The 19104-nt window shown below is 32.1% G+C and overlaps 3 protein-coding genes across 8 annotated transcripts; all 3 read left to right on the top strand.

Annotated features, from left to right (window-relative positions):
- Window positions 1–1015: 1015 nt before the first annotated feature.
- Window positions 1016–2802, top strand: LOC100796178 (hydroquinone glucosyltransferase). Its single transcript, XM_003553733.5, has one exon. The coding sequence runs from the start codon at window positions 1252–1254 to the stop codon at window positions 2692–2694; it is 1443 nt and encodes a 480-aa protein (XP_003553781.1). The 5' UTR covers window positions 1016–1251; the 3' UTR covers window positions 2695–2802.
- Window positions 2803–8487: 5685 nt separating this feature from the next.
- LOC100788991 (anthocyanidin reductase) lies at window positions 8488–11000 on the top strand. The gene is made up of 5 exons (XM_003554712.5): window positions 8488–8699; window positions 9224–9396; window positions 9568–9771; window positions 10117–10499; window positions 10725–11000. The coding sequence occupies exons 1-5, from the start codon at window positions 8573–8575 to the stop codon at window positions 10858–10860; spliced, it is 1023 nt and encodes a 340-aa protein (XP_003554760.1). The 5' UTR covers window positions 8488–8572; the 3' UTR covers window positions 10861–11000.
- A 5303-nt stretch (window positions 11001–16303) lies between these two features.
- On the top strand, window positions 16304–18934 carry LOC100789519 (putative anthocyanidin reductase). 6 transcript variants are annotated; one of them, XM_006604828.4, is made up of 5 exons: window positions 16304–16683; window positions 16767–16933; window positions 17009–17233; window positions 17989–18371; window positions 18631–18931. In XM_006604828.4, exons 1-5 carry the CDS (start codon window positions 16566–16568, stop codon window positions 18764–18766), a joined length of 1029 nt encoding a protein of 342 aa, XP_006604891.1. In that variant the 5' UTR covers window positions 16304–16565; the 3' UTR covers window positions 18767–18931. The 6 variants fall into 6 exon arrangements, with proteins under 6 accessions (XP_006604891.1, XP_040868333.1, XP_040868331.1 ...); XM_041012399.1 differs by having other exon boundaries at window positions 16309–16683; window positions 16764–16933; window positions 17012–17233; XM_041012397.1 differs by having other exon boundaries at window positions 16341–16692; window positions 16764–16933.
- The last annotated feature ends 170 nt before the right edge of the window (window positions 18935–19104 follow it).

The raw sequence follows: 19104 nt of genomic DNA on the forward strand, positions 1-19104 counted from the left end.
AACAAGATGTGAGAAAGAGTCCCACTACAAAAACCTATAATAAAATTAGCATGAGAGGCGAATAAATCTGCAACGGGGGTTATCTCCTTTGTAAAAGTGACCAACTAAAAAAAACATATTGTATAATGATTTTTATACAATTAATTCACCTATTTCAATTCTAATATATATTCCATGGGATTAAATTTCATTCTTTAAACACTTAAACCGTAGAGTTACATTCCAGCCATAATTTTATTCAATTCATCTTGGCTGCTGTTTCAATAGCCAATATAGCTCCCATCAATCAGCCCAACCATTTTTTTTTCATGATAAAGTTATCACAAATGTTTTGATAATTTCATTACAACTAACTAATGATGGAAATATAACTTCTGATTAGGTGCTTATTGAAAATTTATAACTTAGTCAACATCAAATTTAAGTTAGGATGAACTAATTATTTAATAAGTCAAGTCTTTAAATTTTAAAACTTTTGATCTGAATGTAAGTTTCCAGCAGTTACTCTGTTTAGAGTTTTTTTTTTCGCGTATGTAAATTCTTTTATGAGAATTGTTAGCCACATATTCTCTATCTAACTCATTTTAACACACTAATATAATATGAACAATTTGATAAATATATAAACACATATACTAATTTATATTTTGATTTTTATACTTACTAATATGACTATATACTATTATATTAAATATATATATATATATATAGTATTTATTATTTAATGTTATTGGGTACTCAAATTTTACTAACAATATATTAATTATTATATGTTTTGACTGCATTATTATATTTATTAAATATATTTGATAAATACAATAAATGCTTTAATACATTAATTTTTTTTATTGTTCAGTAGAATAAGTTAATAAAAAAAAGAAAATAAAATTTTTGTATAAGTGTCATATTTTTATCTTTTTGATTTTAATTTAAATATTTATCTTTTCTCCAATCAAAGAAGCCTTAAGATGCATTGATTCAGAAAGTGAAACACACAAGACTTAAGAAATGGCAGAAAGATGATAGCAGTTTGTCTTGACATTGAAAGAGCAAAAAGAAAAATAAAAATGTTGATCACATAAGGCTTACGTTGGAATTGACATCATGGATCCCCAGGCATAAATTGCGAAATTCGCCCGCAGTGATCGCTTTCCTTCTAGATAAGATCCATTAAATGTTGTTTCTACTTGCTCCCACCTGCACCATTATTAAAGAGAGACTCTCTCCTATCGTTCCTTCATCATCACAAATATGGAAGAAGAAGCTCCTCCAGTGCCACCTGCACCGCCCATAGTGGCCATGCTGCCATCCCCTGGCATGGGCCACCTAATCCCAATGATCGAGTTCGCCAAGCGAGCGGTGCGCTACCATAACCTGGCCGTCACCTTCGTCATCCCCACTGACGGCCCACCTTCTAAAGCCCAAAAGGCCGTCTTCCAGGCCCTCCCGGACTCCATTTCCCACACCTTCCTCCCTCCGGTCAATCTCTCCGACTTTCCACCGGGCACCAAAATTGAAACCCTGATCTCCCACACCGTCCTCCTCTCCCTCCCTTCCCTCCGCCAAGCCTTCCACTCCCTCTCCTCCACATACACCCTCGCCGCCGTCGTCGTCGACCTCTTCGCCACCGACGCCTTCGACGTCGCCGCCGAATTCAATGCCTCCCCCTACGTCTTCTACCCCTCCACAGCCACCGTCCTCTCCATCGCCCTCCACCTCCCCACCCTCGACAAGCAGGTCCAGTGCGAGTTCCGAGACCTCCCGGAACCGGTCACCATCCCCGGTTGCATTCCTCTTCCCGTCAAGGACTTTCTAGACCCGGTTCTGGAGCGCACCAACGAGGCCTACAAGTGGGTCCTACACCACTCCAAGCGCTACCGAGAAGCCGAGGGAATCATCGAGAACAGCTTCGCCGAACTCGAACCGGGCGCCTGGAACGAGCTGCAGAGGGAACAACCGGGACGGCCTCCGGTTTATGCGGTCGGGCCGCTTGTGAGAATGGAACCCGGTCCCGCCGACTCCGAGTGCTTGAGGTGGTTGGACGAGCAGCCACGTGGCAGCGTGTTGTTTGTTTCCTTCGGAAGCGGTGGGACCCTCTCCAGCGCCCAGATCAACGAACTGGCTCTCGGGTTGGAAAATAGCCAGCAACGGTTCTTGTGGGTGGTGAAGAGCCCAAACGATGCAATAGCCAACGCGACTTACTTCAACGCGGAGAGCCACGAGGATCCCTTGCAGTTCTTACCAGAAGGGTTCGTGGAGAGAACAAAAGGAAGGGGCTTTTTGGTTAAGTCATGGGCTCCGCAGCCACAGGTTCTGGCCCATCAATCAACGGGAGGATTCTTGAGCCATTGCGGCTGGAACTCTATACTGGAGAGCGTGGTGAACGGCGTGCCTTTAATAGCCTGGCCTCTGTTCGCGGAGCAGAGGACCAACGCGTTTATGCTCATGCATGAAGTCAAGGTGGCGCTGAGGCCCAAAGTTGCCGAGGACACTGGACTTGTCCAGAGCCAGGAAATAGCCAGCGTTGTCAAGTGCCTCATGGAAGGCCATGAAGGGAAGAAGCTTCGTTACCGAATCAAGGATCTCAAGGAGGCTGCGGCTAAGGCTCTCTCTCCAAATGGTTCCTCCACCGACCATATCTCCAATTTGGTTCTCAAGTGGACCAACAAAACCACCATCTCTACTAGTGGCTAGCTTTTATTTTTCTTCTTCTTCTTCCTGTAATTTTATTATCTGCACTTATAAAATGTCGCTTTATGTATTTATTTTATCTGGGATGATGATAAAGGTTTGGTTTGGTTCCATCTTTGTGTTTCTTTACCCTGAACCCAAAAGAGTAAATCCACGTGGGGTTTGTTTCACATCCCGATGATAACGACCACGGATACTGGCCAAAAAGACCAGGGACCCATGGGACACAAAATTCGTAGCACCTCGATGTGAGAGTGAGTGACTCTCCAAAGCCAGAAAAAGTATAACTGGCTAGCATTACACTTACACTACACATTGGCACTTGGCATCAGTACGTTCCCAATGTGTCCCAACATCACTCCGTCACCCTCACATTAATGTGGAATTTCAAACTCGCTTTCAACCTAAAATTACTAAGTTCTATTGCTAGCTAGCTAATTAATGTGAATTTCTCCAGTTTGGTAAGTGCCTTCAACCAGAATCAATCATCAACCATCATTCAAAGTATAAGATTGATTGAATGATTAAAAAATTATAAATTAATAATTAATGTTTATCAATCAAAAAATATCATCAAAGATCAAGTAGTTTTTAGTTGCAGAATGAGTGGCAGAATTTGCTTTATACGCGGTCTAAAATTTATGAAATTCTTGTAGAGATGCTAAATAGTATGCTTGCTCTCTCACGTCCCAAGCGGATGGCATTTTGCTTGGTGAGCCACCCCCATATGGTGCTCTCACCATCTTTATCTCATGTACCTCCTATTCCACTTTTTTGGATAGATACATCCTATTTCCACTTTAATTATACCTTTGCCTCTTCAAAATGAAAAAAATATATATCTTTATTTTCATTTTGGCATTTTCCCTTTCTTTGGTGCTGTTTGTATCATTGAAAAATGTATCCAAATGAATTCAACCACAAGTTTTACAATAAACCTTTTGTAAAAAGAAAAAAAGTTTTACAATAAACCTTGCTCTTGAAATGGAAAATTCAATTTGATATAAAAACAAATTGGTACTTAAATGTTATAGAATAGCATTATCATCCTTTTAGGATAGAATTGAGTTTCTTATTTGCACCAGCAGATACTACTTACTAAGACGCTTTACTCTTCTTTTTTTTTTTTTGGTACGGCCTTTCTTTTATTTGTAAAAAAAGAGGAAAACTGACCACAAAAAGATCTGAGAATCTTAAATGCTAGTATATGCCTTTTATATACTGGCTTGAATACTTTTTCTTCCTTAAAATGATTGATGTTTTAGTTTTTTTATATTAAAATTATTTATATTTTACAATTCTAAGTTTCATTATTTATTTTTCATCTATAGTTCTATACTCCTGTTTAAAATAATTAGGTTTCATTTTTACAATAAATATTGCACTTACAATCTATTTAAAAACTAATTACATTAGCATTTTATAATTATTAAATGTTTGTTAGTCTATAATTCTATATACAATTAACCTTACAAAGTCATGTTCTTAGAACGGGGGAGTATTTGAAAGAATGTAACATAACTGAAATTTTAAATTATACAGTTTTTTTTTTAAAAAAAAGACTTCTGTAATAGTTAGTGAAATATTTTTTCTCTCTAATTACAAGCACTATAAAAATTTCAATCATGGCTCGTCAAAACTAAATTATAATGTAAAAAAAGGTGATACTCAATTATCAATTTAGAATGCTCCGTCAGTTCAGACCTAACCTACTCTGCCTCCAACTCATGGGGTGCGTTCCTTACCTATGAAATGCGATAATAACCCATTATAGATATTTATAATAAGCTTTTTGTTGAATTTTAATCTTTAAAATTTAAAGTAAGTCCAATTATTACTCGTAGGCCTGTTGTCGTCTTCGATCTGTCCATCAAGGTTTATAGATCACAGTCACACTCCAAATCTTGTGGCGGGATCTAGAACAATTCAGCAAGGTCCATTTGTTGCAGTCACTTTGATTCAGTTTTGTGGAGGGGACAGAATTTTCACCAAGGTTTTAAATTGTTAATTTTCAACAATCAAAATTATTCTCCGTATTTCTCACACAATTGAGGTTTCTCAGTTTTGTTACAAGTAAAGGTGCTATACATTAGTTGTCTCCTAAAATTGTTGGAGGGCAAAACTTTAGAAAAACCAAACATTTGTTTTGATATTTGCTATCTATTCTTTACAGCAGCAGCTAGAAGGTTGAGAACAAGGGTCAAAATTTATTGGTATGTGTTTCATTGTGGTTTTGGTTTTAAATTTTTTAAAAATATTTTATAAAATTATTTTCAAAATTTAAATAATAGAAATAAGGGAAGAATATATATATATATATATATATATATATGTATATACACACACAAGGAAATACATGAGTAATATAAACCTAAAAGAAAACAAAAAATAAAAAAATTAGAGATGTTTTGGTTTTTGGTTTTGAAAACAATTTTCAAAACCCACTATCAGGAAACATTTTTTTTGTTTCTCTGTTTTTAAAACAGTAAAAAAAATTAAAATAAGGAAACAAACAGACTCTCTAAAGATATTAAAAAGAAAAAGGCAAAAAATAGTCTAAATGATATATAAATATCGCCTAAATGATAATTTTATGTTGATATATATTCTACACAATTCTTTATATACAGTGGAGATTCTTATTTTTTATTATATTTTAAAAATGTCTAGTGATTTTTCTTGTTAAAATTCGCTATATTATATACCTGTTTATTTTGTTTTTTTATGTTTATTTAGTGTCCATTTTAAGTTATATATATATATATAGAAAGAGGACAATTTTCTTAATGTCAGTGTCATATCTGAGATCGATGGTATATGTATATATAATAAATTAAAACTCGATCAGTGTTCTTCATTTCTCAGCAATTATGACTACCATATCACGATTTTGCATTTTTAAGCAACTGCATCCTGAGTCGTGCCCACGTCAACCACATAAATTTATACCAAATTTTAACGGCATCATAGTTTCGAAAGTTTATGTAATTGTTACTGCAGCTGCAATCTAGAACCTTAGCTTATATTATATATATGGTATTAAGTATTTTGTTCTAACTGGAACTCATAGCGTGATGTTTAAAGTTTAGGGTGTGCGTGTTACACGTCTTGCGAAAAGCCAGTATGTGTTCAAGACTATTCAACGAAACATAATTGTTGGCCTTCCTCCACCTCAAGAAATTTGGAATGTGCTTTTTAATTTTTGTCTGATAATTTGATGCAACTATATATCTATTTTTTTTTAGGCTTTGGTTTTTCGTTTTTATGTACAAAAAGAAAAAAAAGAAAAGATATTCAAGATTCTTCGTTGAAGTCAAGCTAGTTAGTAACCCAAAATTAAATAATGAAATAAAGTTAGCCAGTAACTAGTAAGTGATAAGAAATTAAAGTAACATGGTCACGGTCCAATAGTATTCCAATGCAAGAGATTCTTTCTACAAATGTATTGCTATATTATTTCATTACAGAAACCTACTTTCTCACCACATGGGAAAAATCGGCCAGCATTCTTAAAAACTTAAACTCTAAATGAACACATGCATGTTCCATACACGTTCTTAGATTAGATATCTACGAATATGATTCGGCCTTAGGTTTTGAGCGTCCTTTTTCGAATATCCTGGTATATCGATGTCACGTAATTTTTTATTGACAATAACACGTTTACATCTTGAATGAAAAAGAAAATAAAAAATTAATATAATATAAATTATAGGAAATCAAAATATAAAAATGTAAAATAATATTTTAAAAAATTATAAAATATTATATCTATTTATAATCTTTATTAAAGATTATTTTATTTATCTTAAAAACATTTTAAAAAAATTTAAAATAAAAAATACCAATTTAAATTAGTTTTCTTGATCGAGCTTTTTTTTTTTTTTTCTTGTCATGGATTCTCAGCGCGCGCACACACATTTTTGTTTTCTTGCCATGTAACCAATTCTTCACAATAGGTCTTGTTTTTTAATCCAGATTTAAATAGAAGGCTGTTGCTTTCTGCATCCCTGTACACATTACATTTTACATTCCGATTGGGTTATTCAGATTGGAGTATGGGAATGTTATGGGGTGCAGGAAGCAATAATAAGAGATATAGGAAGTTTGAGCCCAAATAGAATCCAGTAGGTCAAAGTGGGTATCAAGAAACCAATTCGCTAGCGTTTTAGTAATCAGGCGAATTGGCCCAATGACAAAATTTGTCCGCCATTAGGCCTTTGTTGAGCCTCTTCACAATAATGAAAACTATGTGGGCTAGCATAAAATCTAGACACCGTAACAAGAGAATAATCGATTTGATTACAAACTTGTTTTGGCTGGAACTTGTTTGTCATTTAGGATTTAGAAGACGACACTTATGGAAGGAGACATCATCTGGATTGACTTCTTTTTAATTTTCTGCTGTACGTTCTATCAGTACAAATAAAAACAAATACAAGAAAACATGGACTCTAACAAAGAAAATCCTGAGTATTTCACTCATTTTTTTAAGTCACTTGAGGGTTAGTTTTATAATTTTTGACTATTGACTTTTGACTATTGACTATGGAAATACCTTGATTCAAATGAAAAAAAAATACAAAAATACAATTAAGCTTTTTATTTTATTTTATTTATTTAGAGAGATTACATGTATATCTAATGAAAAGTAATTTTCTTCCACAGGAAAAAAGACCACTGCGGACAATATTATTTTTTAAGTATTTAACGCTAAAGTATTCTCAAAATTGGCAGCATAAACAACTGTGAAAGAAAATTGAAATTTTAAATTCTTGAAGGATAACGATAAGAAGAGAATTTTAATTTCTCACATTTTAGAAGGAAATTGAAATTTTAAATTTTTAGTATTTAAAATTTTGTTTTAAAATTCCAAAATTTTAAATTATTCCTAAAAAACACCCAAATAATGAATTCTAAATTACAGAAATTTAAATTCTTTGATAAATTACTTTCCTCAGTTAAATTTTTTTATCCAAACACACTCTAAATTAATTTTGCACCAATTAATTTATGCACTTAGAGACTTCAATTTGTTTTTTAAAAAAACTTAGAGATTTCAGTATGGTCTTCTAAATCAGGAAAATGTCATAGGAAAAAAAAGCAGAAATAGAACAAAAAAAGAATAATTGAATGGCTGCCGAATTCCTTGTAATGAAGAGAAGAAAAGACAAATGAGCTCTGCTACAATTTTGGATGTATACTCAATTATTCTAGAAGCGAAACAACGAGGTGCCGTCCTAGAAACGTGATTTAAGTAAACAAAAGAAGAAATTAGTTTTTTTTTTCCTATAGGCAAAATTAAGCAGAAGTAGTGCATCATATTGTGTAACAAAAGCTAGGTACAAAAAAATTCAGAGAACAAACATATATATATATACACATAATCTCTCTGCCAGGTTGAAACCAAACAACGCCAAATCCCTTACTTCCTTTGAATTATTCCCTAAAATACTACTAATTTCCTTTTTTGTTAAAATCATTTTGAATTTTAAAAGATATTTCAAGCATATTTTTTTTTTAAATGTTCAGTAATGATATTTTCATATTATATTCTTGAAAATAATATTTTTGAGAGTAAAAAAATATTATGGGAAAGAATTAAAAGATTAATTTGATGATTAAAAAAAGATGTCGTAAATTTAAATCTTTTCACTAATAAATTAATAATTAACTTTTTTTTAAAAAAATCCATTAAACAAACTTTCCCTAATAATTTGACAGTTGACTCACATAATATATTATTAATTAGAAATGTACGGGAAATAAAATAAAAAATTGTAGAAAATAACATGAGAGTTGATGTGAATATATAAATCTGGTGGTACGTGGAAGGTGAGGAGATAAGGAGAGTTTGGAAAACAGAAGGCTAAGAGAGAATATGGAGAGTAGTGAGGGAATTAGGTGTAAGGTATGCGTGACCGGCGGTGCTAGTTACATAGGCTCTTGCCTTGTCAAGAAGCTTCTGCAAAAGGGCTACACCGTCCACTCCACCCTCAGAAACTTTAGTACGTACTCCATCCTCTTTCTTCGCCCTCCACCCTATTCCAAATTTATTATTCTCTCCAAATATACAGTTTCATAGAGTAAGGCTTTGCTAAATTTGTATACCAGACAAACAAAAGCTTTTGGTAAACTTTCACATATTTTTTTGGACAGAAGATAAATTTTTGCATAAAACAAAGTACAAATATTATAACTTTTATATGATTCGTATCGTATTCGTCCTTTCCAGCTAGCCAACCAACTTGGTTATCAACGTTGTTAATTTAACAACAAACTTGTCTTTTGATGACCAATATGATTCGTATCGTTTTCCTTTTTTATATAACCTTTAATTATATCTCGAACAAACAATTCTTCGCTTGCATCGTTTAATTTGCTGATCTTGGTCATGCACTAAATAATTGGCATCTAGCTGTTCTGTTATTTAAAAATTTGAGTAATATATATATATATATATATACACCTAACTGCAAGGTCTTACGCTTAATTGAACAATGAGTAATTAATTAATTTAAATTCATTGCAGAGGACGAGTCAAAGATAGGCCTTCTGAGAGGGTTGCCTCATGCTAATGATGAGAGACTGGTGTTATTTGAAGCAGACATATATAAACCAGACGAGTACGAGCCAGCAATTCAAGGCTGTGAGATTGTCTTTCACGTTGCTACTCCCTATGAACATCAATCGGATTCTCTGCTGGTTGGTTAAATAAACATCAATATCAATGCAATTGGAGTATACTATATATTTTGACCAATTTTTCTTAGGAATTTAATCACCTATATATGTTGTGCTAATTTAATCACCATATCTGTATTATTAATTGAAGTGAGGATTAATTAAATATTGATGGCATACATGCATCCATAGTTTAAGAACACAAGTGAAGCTGCAATAGCGGGGGTGAAAAGCATAGCTAAGTATTGCATTAAATCGGGAACGGTGAGACGGCTAATTTACACTGCCTCGGTGGTTGCTGCTTCTCCGCTTAAAGATGACGGCTCTGGTTTTAAAGATTTCATTGATGAAACTTGTTGGACGCCTCTCAACCTTTCAATGGGGACTCTTCATCAGGTATAAATTAGAAGTAAAAAGTAACAACATTATAAATAAGTGAATGATAGTAACAACTTATTTGAATATAGTTTTTTTTAATAAACATAAAGAATGTGTTTGGGTGTCAACAAAGGTGGGTTGAGTTGATAAGAAATGAACTTATCCTACACTGATGTGGTTTGATTTCCGCTGCTGAGGTGAACATCTTATTAATGAATAATCTTTTATAAGTACGTATTGAACCTTAAGGTCTAGTGAAGTCTTTCTGGATCTCATTCACCTAAATTTTTCTTCATTAAAATATAAAAGAATGTATTTGGGTCTTGGGTAACAGTTTTTGGATATTTGTTCTCAAATTTTCAGTGGTACACTGATTCGAAGACACAGGCTGAGAGAGAGTTGCTGAGTTATGGAAGCGGTGAAAATGGTGGGGGATTGGAGGTGGTGAGTTTGGCTTGTGGCCTGGTGGGAGGGGATACTCTTCTGAGTTACACACCCTTGAGTGTTACATTGCTTTCCTCTCAGGTACAAGACAATGAAGCCGCATACCAGTCTTTGAAGTTCTTAGAAGAATTGGATGGAAAAATCCCAATAGTTCACGTTGAAGATGTCTGTGAAGCTCACATCTTCTGCGCGGAGAATCCATCAATTAATGGCAGATTCTTGGTTGCAAGCTCATATGCATCATCCGCAGAAATTGCAAATTATTATCTTCAAGCCTATCCCGAATTCAATTTGAACCACAAGTAAGTTATCACTACTTTCTATAAAATTAATTATATGCACATAAAAAAACGATACGGAATATGATTAAGTGTATGTTTGGATTCATATTAGTTAGTTTCTCCAAAACCATGCTGAAACACCGATTAATGTGATCTTATATATGTAAAGTTAATTATTTAGTTGGAAATATGTAAAGTTAAGCTTTACTTGCTTGAATTGAAGAGTATTTGGTAATTGGTTTTTAGGTATTTGGAAGGGCCAAAAAGGGATATAAAATGGGCGTCAAGGAAGCTGACAGACAACGGGTTTGTGTACAAAAATGACCTGAAGATGATATTGGATGATTGTATCAGATGCGCAAGAAGGATGGGCGACCTCTAGTTTTTTTAATTCTGAAAGCTTGCATGCGGATCCTCTCAAGTTTGGAGTCCTTCTACAATCTGCATCCTTTCTTTTGCAAATTCCATCCACTGCATTAATGACATTTACGGTTATTAATAAATTTGTCCCTTCCAATATTATTTTAAATGTATCTATTATTTACTTTGACAGTGGAGAAACAGATTTTTTTTTTAATCAATTGATAAATTATGATATATATTAAAAAAAATTCAAGTCTCATGTCAGAAAATAAGATAAAAATAAAATATATAATTAAAAAATAATTTTCATTTTATTAACTAGTTTTTTAGATTGAGTTAATTTTAAACCCACATCTTAACGATAATATTATAATATATTCTAGATTCATATATAATGACATGATTTATTTTCTAATGTATAATTTGTATAACGAATACCATTCATTTATTATTTTTTAAAGATATTATATTTTAAAGATAACGTATTTTAATTATAATTTATAATTCTAAATTACAACTTACATATTATTTTTATATTAAAATATGGAACATTTTATGTTTTACAGTAACAAAATATCTTCTAATCATGATTTGAAAATAGGTTATTTTATATTAGACTGTACTTCATAGTGATAAAAAAAATAGACTTTACTTTAAATAGTCTAATTTAATTATTTTTAAATTAAATATTAACCTAACATTTTTAAGATCATACACAATGAACTTCTTTTCTATAAACCTCTTTTAAGACCTTAAATTACTTTTTTTTAAAAATGGACTTGTCAGAAATTTTATTTGAAACTTATTTTATAATTTTTTTGAATGTCAATAAATTTACTCTTTAATAATAATGGACCTATATAAACTTTTAGATTGATTAAAAAACTCTAAATAATCTAAACCTTTAAATATATAATTTCAAAATATTATAATAAAATATTAATGTGAAAATTATTATTGTATTTTTATATTTACTAAAATAAATTTTCTTCTATTATGGAACATATCAATTAACTGACACAAAATTATTTCAGTTTTATCATTAGTCTTGTGTTTGAATTTTCAATATATAAATATGTTAAATTATTAAATAAAAAAACTGTCATTCATAAAGTTATTTAATGACTCAAGTTGGAGACGGTAAAAGTTAAGAGAACTAATAAAAATAACTATAGTTCTCTCATAATTCCTTACAATTTTAAAATATCTTCTTTGGTCCCTACTTTAACCAATTTTGTTTTATAAAAAGGTCCTAATTATGCATGTGATCTCTCACATATGAAAATTGTTGAACACATATGGTATTCGATATGTGGCTAAATTGTTAAAGATTATTTGAGTCTAAAAAAACAAGTGAATCGATGTTGAACCCGATAAACATGGGGAATGATCATAGAAAAGTATTAAAAAATTACAAATTTATTTCTTTTTAACACACACATGCACATTATTTTCTAATTATATTTAAATACAAACTAATTTAGATATGTCTTTGATTAGGCGAATCCACCTATTTGGTGGGTTAGATGAGGTGGATTAGTACAAATTAATGGACTGAGTCATCTAATCTACCTATTCTTTTTTTGCGGACTAGGTGAATTAATTGATAAATTCAACGTGTTTTGTCATTCTTACTTCAAGATAATGGTGTATATTGTTAATATATTTCTTCTAATGTATATTTTTTTTGTATGTAATATATTTTGTTGGATTTATTGTCCTTTCTTATAGTTGAGGGATTCCTTTGTGTCGTTTTTTTTTATAATGCTGTCTTACTCTTACAAATAATCTTTTGAGTTGAAACATATTCTTCTAATTTTTTTGGTTTAAGTAAATTGTTTTATCTTATCAAGATAACTAGTTAGTAAAACACATTTAACGGTTTAATGATCATTTCCTCTAACAAAAGAAAATAAATGAAGGAAACTTGAACATAAGTCACGATGGACACTTTTGAAGTCCAATAATCTTAGCCACATTGTTTATAACATGTTTATGTTGCTTAGGTTTAACAAAAAATTAATTGAGTTAAATAGAAGTACAATTTTGAAAATTTCAGCAATTAAATGTAATGAAATTATTTTTAATTAGAAGACTAAAATCAATATGATTAATATTTGAAAGACTAAAATCATGTTTAACCCTTTTAAAAATATAAATCACGCAAAATTACGTTTGCAGATCTCATTCAAACAGTCAAAATTTAAGAACATAAATCTTTTTAATTACAAAAAACAATAAATATGTCATTCTCAATGTTATTTACTTGGGTGTTACTGATATGTTTAGGAAGTCAATAGAGACCTAATTGAGAGAACTATATCGTACATCCAATCTTAATTACTTAGAGACTGAAGAGGGTAACCTTCCAAAATGGATTTTGAATGGCTTGAGAAGGATTTAAAGCCAAACCTATAAAGTTGGTGAATTGAATTTTTTTTTTCCTTTAAATCTTTAACTTGTAGCAATTTTGGGTTGACGATTTTTTATGTCACACTTTTCCAACCATGTTGGTCCACCCAGATGGTTTTTCTAACATTAAAAAATGATGAGGATAAGAAAGGGAGAAATGCGATATATTATAAAATTTTTATTAATAATTTATAGTAATTGGCTTGAAATCTGTAAATTAATTAAATAATTTTTTTTTAGGAAAAAGATGGAATAAATTCGCTTGCAATGTCATCCACTGTTGTCCTTTCTAATGACCAATTTGGTGTTCGTCGTTGGACCACTTTGGATCTTGAATCTTGATTCCATGCACATGCTTGGTCCATGAATGATGATGGTGTGTGTGAGTCATGGTTTCACGAGGTACCATGGTTCCAGGTAGGGTCTCGTGGCTGGATGTTGGCACACATGACACATGGTTTTCACAACTATCAATAATCAATACTCTATATGTAGTACAACTTAAAAGAAAGCTACAACAGAATTTGCCATAATTAACATTTTCTTGAACAGTAGACAAATAAAACTTTTATAGATTTGCCCTTTATCAATGCTGTCCCTCTACTCTAGCGGCAAATATTGGATGAGTTTATTTAATTTTTTTTAAATAAGTATTTTTTTAAGAATTTGAAATAAACAGAAAATTATTTTTTAAAACAAAAGTAATTTAAACAAACACACTAAAAAAAAAAAATCAAAAAATTACTTATTTTATTAAAATAAATACTTATTTCAATAAATAAATTTACCTATAGTCAATTACAACTAGCTTAAAGCGTTCTACATTTAATAAATCTTAGTTTTAAGATATGAATTGTTGCCTAAGAAGTAAGAACCTAAAAAGGTTGCATGCTGCACTAAACTATAACTGTCAATCACAATTTGAGAAAAAAAACGAGATTATAAAAATGTACCATATTTATGTTAATTTTCTGTTGAGAAGACATTTCAGCCACACATGAAATCACTGTAGGTAGTCAAAGAATGAGAAAAATAAAATAACAGTATAGCCAAAGTGGGATGAATCCAGTATTTCACTATAACCAAGGTGGGATAAATCTAGTATTTCACTCTAGTCCAGTACAAAAATGTCACTTGAAGTACCAAATAATGCTTACTGCAACCATGAAAATTGAAAATCAAAACTAGAAACATACATGGGACGTCTGTAACCGTACAGAAAAACTGTATCTAATTATATATATGGAATCCTTAATAGATGAAATAACTTTGGCTGACAAATGGAAAATTGCCCATGTAATCGTCATATAGTAATTCTGCAAATAATCAAAGCTCAATGGGCGCTGACCAAATGGAGCTTGCAGAGCAGGAAAAAAACATGAAGGAGAATCCAAGTGAAGCTTGATTTTTTGTATTGAAATAATTGTCTCTGTCGGTCTAGAATGTACTTCGATGATTATCGATCCAATGAAGCCTTTGGACGCACACCAGAAGATCACCTTTCAGACTGTGACTGCACACTGAAGCCAACCCTTCCTTCAAATTTACAAATCCCCTTAATTTTTTTCTGAAAAGCTATAAATTATGTTTATTAAATAATAAAATGGATATAGGAGCACAAGACGTGCCAGTCTCCATCATCACATACGTACATCTCTTGAAATCCCCTCAAATTGATGGTAATTCTAATCCTTTCAAAACCCTTATATGTATTTTTATTTTTTATTTGATTTTTAAAATTGTTATCTAATTATCGACTTATCCTACACAAGTGGCAGATCTACAAAGTAGACACCTCGTCATATTAATCCATGTGGGAAGGCTAATGCGTCAAAGTTAATGTGATGTTAACATTTAACGGTAGGAACTAATTCTTCTTATGAAAAATAAATAAGGGACCAAAAGTTTTTGAAACTTTTTAGAAACTAAAAACAAAACTAGTTATATTTTGAGAGAATAAAAATATATTCAAGTATAATATAATAAATAAAACAACATTTATTAGATCAGTTCATTTTATTATATTTGAATGAAGGCAAAGAGTGACCAACCAACATGTTAATTCCAATAGAATTGAATTTGGATTTCTTAGACAAGGTTATCCTCAAGAGTGACGATAAATATTTCACACCACGGTGAGCTCAATAATGCAAACACCGAAACTTAATAGCATTTCATTTGCGGTATGTAGGGATACAATAATGAGTGTATTAAAGAGTGTTTTGACATTGTTTCTAAGCGAGGATAACAACCCATAACTAGCATGAACCTTATTAGAACTCTCAATTAGTTTGTTAGAGTAATTAGTTATAGTTAGATTCCTAGCTGTCATCTAACTAACCAGACTGATTGGTTATATAACCAACGCATTGTAATAGTTTTCCATTCATAAAAATTAGAAAATGAGACTCATCTCTATCTTTTTCTCTCTGAATTAATATGGTATCAGAAAAAAATCTTTTCGCAATCAATCCTTCATCGCATGCATGCGATCTCTTCCATCTGATCTTTGATCGTTCTTCGGTGTTTCGTTGTTCTCTGATTTTGTTTCCTCCAAATGGCCCTTCTAGCTCTGTTTTTGATTATTTGTCTAAAACTACATGAAAAATTAATTGAAAATTAAAAAATTAATTAAAAGCCGACAAACTAACTAGTAACTTAAAAATTGAAAAATTACTTTATTAAATTAAATGTTTGATAAAATTAGATGTTGAAATAGTTGAAAAGTAAAAAATGATAAAAAAATAAAAAAATTATAATTTATTTTTTTAAAAAAATATAATAAAAAAGATGAATAAATATATTGGAGATTAAAATGAAAAAAATATATAAAAAATTAGAAACTAACGTCTAAGAAGAAAAAAAAAACGCTATTAAAAAACACTACAAGTTACAGAGAAAATACTAATTGACTATTGATGAATGATGACTGGCTTTTCATTTAAACTTGTCCGTTAGTAAAAAAAATAAAATTAATTGACTATTGACTATTGATGAATGATGACCGGCTTTTCATTTAAATATTATATTATTGTAGAGGATCGTGATCCGGTTTATTTTATGTTAATAAATTCAAACTGAATCCAACGAAAGACTTCATGTATCTAGCCTAACTCTTAATATATCACTAGGCTTGTAAAGTCTTGTGGGGATGAGTATTACAAGACAATTTAACAATTGATGCAATGAAGAACATTAAAAAATGAAGATAAAATAGTGTATCTTGCAGCCATGATTGGGAAAACAAGCCATAAGCATAGAGTTTAATTGAAATCTATTGTCAGTTGAAACTGAGTAGTTATCAGTGGAAAGATGAGGGAAGGGTGCAGCAAAGTATGCGTCACAGGAGCTAGTGGTTACATAGCTTCCTCTCTGGTGAAGAAGCTCTTGGCCAAGGGTCACAGCGTCCATGCAACTCTCAGAGACTTGAGTTTGTATAGTATTAATATTCTCTCTGCACGTATATACCATGATTACCATTCGTGAATTTTGATTTAGAATTCGCAATAGCAGAGAACGAGTCAAAGGTGAGCCTCTTAAAGAGCCTTCCACAATCAGAAGGGAAACTGGTGCTGTTTGAAGCTGATATTTACAACCCAAATGACTTTGACCATGCAATTGAAGGCTGTGAGTTTGTCTTTCATGTTGCTACTCCCATGATCCATGATCCTGGCTCCCAGGTTTGCCTCTCAAGTCTCAACCATATCACTCTCTTTAAAACAACTTATAATAGATTTTAATTTTATGAGTCATAGCAGTACAAGAATACTTCTGAAGCGGCAATGGCTGCGTCAAAAAGCATTGCCCTGTCTTGTGTGAGAGCAGGGACGGTGAAGCGTCTCATCTACACCGCGTCTGTTGTTTCTGCTTCTTCTTTGAAAGAAGATGGGAGTGGTTTCAAAGATGCAATGGATGAAACTTGCTGGACCCCTCTAAATGATTCCTTGGCATATGTATACCCAGATGATCCTTTTTATAAGGTTAGTTCCCAAGTTTCATTCTTGATTTTGTTTGAAAGAATTTGGATTCACAGTTCTCCTTGATCTGATATCAGGGCCGCGTAATTTCTTTTTTTGCATACTTTAGGACAATACATTACATGGACAATAGTTAGCATCAGAGATCAGCATGTAACATAAGCCCATGTGCCTGGGATATAAGCTTTATTAAGGATTTACTTCTTAGAGAGGTTTTAAAGTAAATTTATCTCTGTAGGTAGGATAAATTTCACAATACAGTCATTTCTTCATCTATATTCAAGGGATTCGGCTACTCCAAGGTGAATAGTAATTTCTATAGAAATATCGAAAACAGCAATCCAGTCTTATTCAATTTACAAATGATTGTAGTACATGTATTATATAGCACTACGTGAGATTGCTTAACAACCACCACCAACAGCAACATTAGAATAAATAGGATCTAAGAATTTGAATTTAAACTTCTGTTACAAATTGGATCTAACAGCCGTTACAATATGAGATAAACTTAATCTAATTGATAACGCCAACAATTTCAGTGGTTAATGAGAAAATCAATTATTGACATTATTGATATTAGGTGCACGTGAATTAATAGATCAGGAATGTATTAAAATACCATCAATTGATTTTCTTACCAATGATTGAAATTACTTATCTTACCATTGCTCATTTACAAGAGCCAAATCCAATTCAGAGATATAAATGTCCAAATGTTGACTTTATTGTATTGGTTTTTAATCTTATATTTGAAGGACTATACTTATTCAAAGACACTGTCGGAGAAACATGTGTTGAGCTACGGGAACGATGAAAATGGTGGAGGATTGGAGGTGGTAACACTCCCTTGTGGGCTAGTGGGAGGCGACACCCTTCAATCTTCTACACCCGTTAGCGGAGTAGTTTGTATCGCACAGATCATGCAAGATGCAAGGGCGTACATATCACTCAAGTTCCTAAAGAAATTGCTGGGGAAAATTCCTCTTGTACACATTGATGATGTCTGTGAAGCTCATATTTTCTGCATGGAAAGTACCTCGATCAGTGGAAGATTCTTGTGTGCAAGTTCATATATTTCATTAGAAGAGATGGCTAATCATTTCGCTCTTCATTATCCAGAATTCAATGTGAAACAAGAGTAAGTGGTTGTTCTTGATTATTGCTAGATGTATTATTTCCTACTCTCTTTTATTTTGTTTGATTTTGAAGGAACCAACACAAAGGACTAAATGGTAGAAATTTTTATGAAAAGAGATTTTAAACAAGCACATTTTCCATGGAGTAACTTTAAGCACGATAAAATCAAATTTGAACATGATTATGCAGACTTAGAATATACAAATTAAATTGTCTTCCTTTTAGTTGTTTACAGTTTTCATCTGAAAATTACATTTCAGATATGAAGATGAGCTGAAGAAGGATATCAAGTGGGCCTCAACAAAGCTGTGTGACAAAGGATTTGTATACAAATATGACGCCAAGATGATATTAGATGATTGTATCAAATGTGCAAGAAGGATGGGTGATCTCTAGTCTCCATCTACACCCATGCTTGCCATATCTGCTTGTAATACGATATATAGCAGGCGTCTGCCTCATTTCTTCTCGTTCCCTATCCAAATGTTATTACCATTGTTTTTGTCATTTTGTTAAAAAATAAACTCAGTTTCAAATCAATTAGAAAAGTGAATTAACTGAGACTATGAGAGTTTCCAGTAGAAAAAAGAAAAAGGAAATTGAGCAGGGTTGAAAACCTGGATCATAATGGTCTAAGACTCAGTTTGATGGAATTTGGCTATGCTAAACAGATGAATCACAAAAACAACTTGTTTTGACTCTTTATCATGTGACAGAGACACAGACACACATTT

This window comes from Glycine max, chromosome 19 (genome assembly GCF_000004515.6).
Source record: "Glycine max cultivar Williams 82 chromosome 19, Glycine_max_v4.0, whole genome shotgun sequence".
In the NCBI taxonomy this organism is placed as follows: domain Eukaryota; kingdom Viridiplantae; phylum Streptophyta; class Magnoliopsida; order Fabales; family Fabaceae; genus Glycine; species Glycine max.

What these genes read in the sequence shown, in the direction of transcription:
- LOC100788991 (XM_003554712.5), top strand. Translation starts at nt 8,573, where the DNA reads ATGGAGAGTAGTGAGGGAATTAGGTGTAAGGTATGCGTGACCGGCGGT. An exon ending in CTCCACCCTCAGAAACTTTA is followed by an intron (nt 8,700 to 9,223) that starts GTACGTACTCCA and finishes AATTCATTGCAG; the next exon opens with AGGACGAGTCAAAGATAGGC. An exon ending in ATCAATCGGATTCTCTGCTG is followed by an intron (nt 9,397 to 9,567) that starts GTTGGTTAAATA and finishes ATGCATCCATAG; the next exon opens with TTTAAGAACACAAGTGAAGC.
- LOC100796178 (XM_003553733.5), top strand. Translation starts at nt 1,252, where the DNA reads ATGGAAGAAGAAGCTCCTCCAGTGCCACCTGCACCGCCCATAGTGGCC.
- LOC100789519 (XM_041012397.1), top strand. Translation starts at nt 16,566, where the DNA reads ATGAGGGAAGGGTGCAGCAAAGTATGCGTCACAGGAGCTAGTGGTTAC. An exon ending in CAGATGATCCTTTTTATAAG is followed by an intron (nt 17,234 to 17,988) that starts GTTAGTTCCCAA and finishes TTATATTTGAAG; the next exon opens with GACTATACTTATTCAAAGAC. An exon ending in GAATTCAATGTGAAACAAGA is followed by an intron (nt 18,372 to 18,630) that starts GTAAGTGGTTGT and finishes ATTACATTTCAG; the next exon opens with ATATGAAGATGAGCTGAAGA.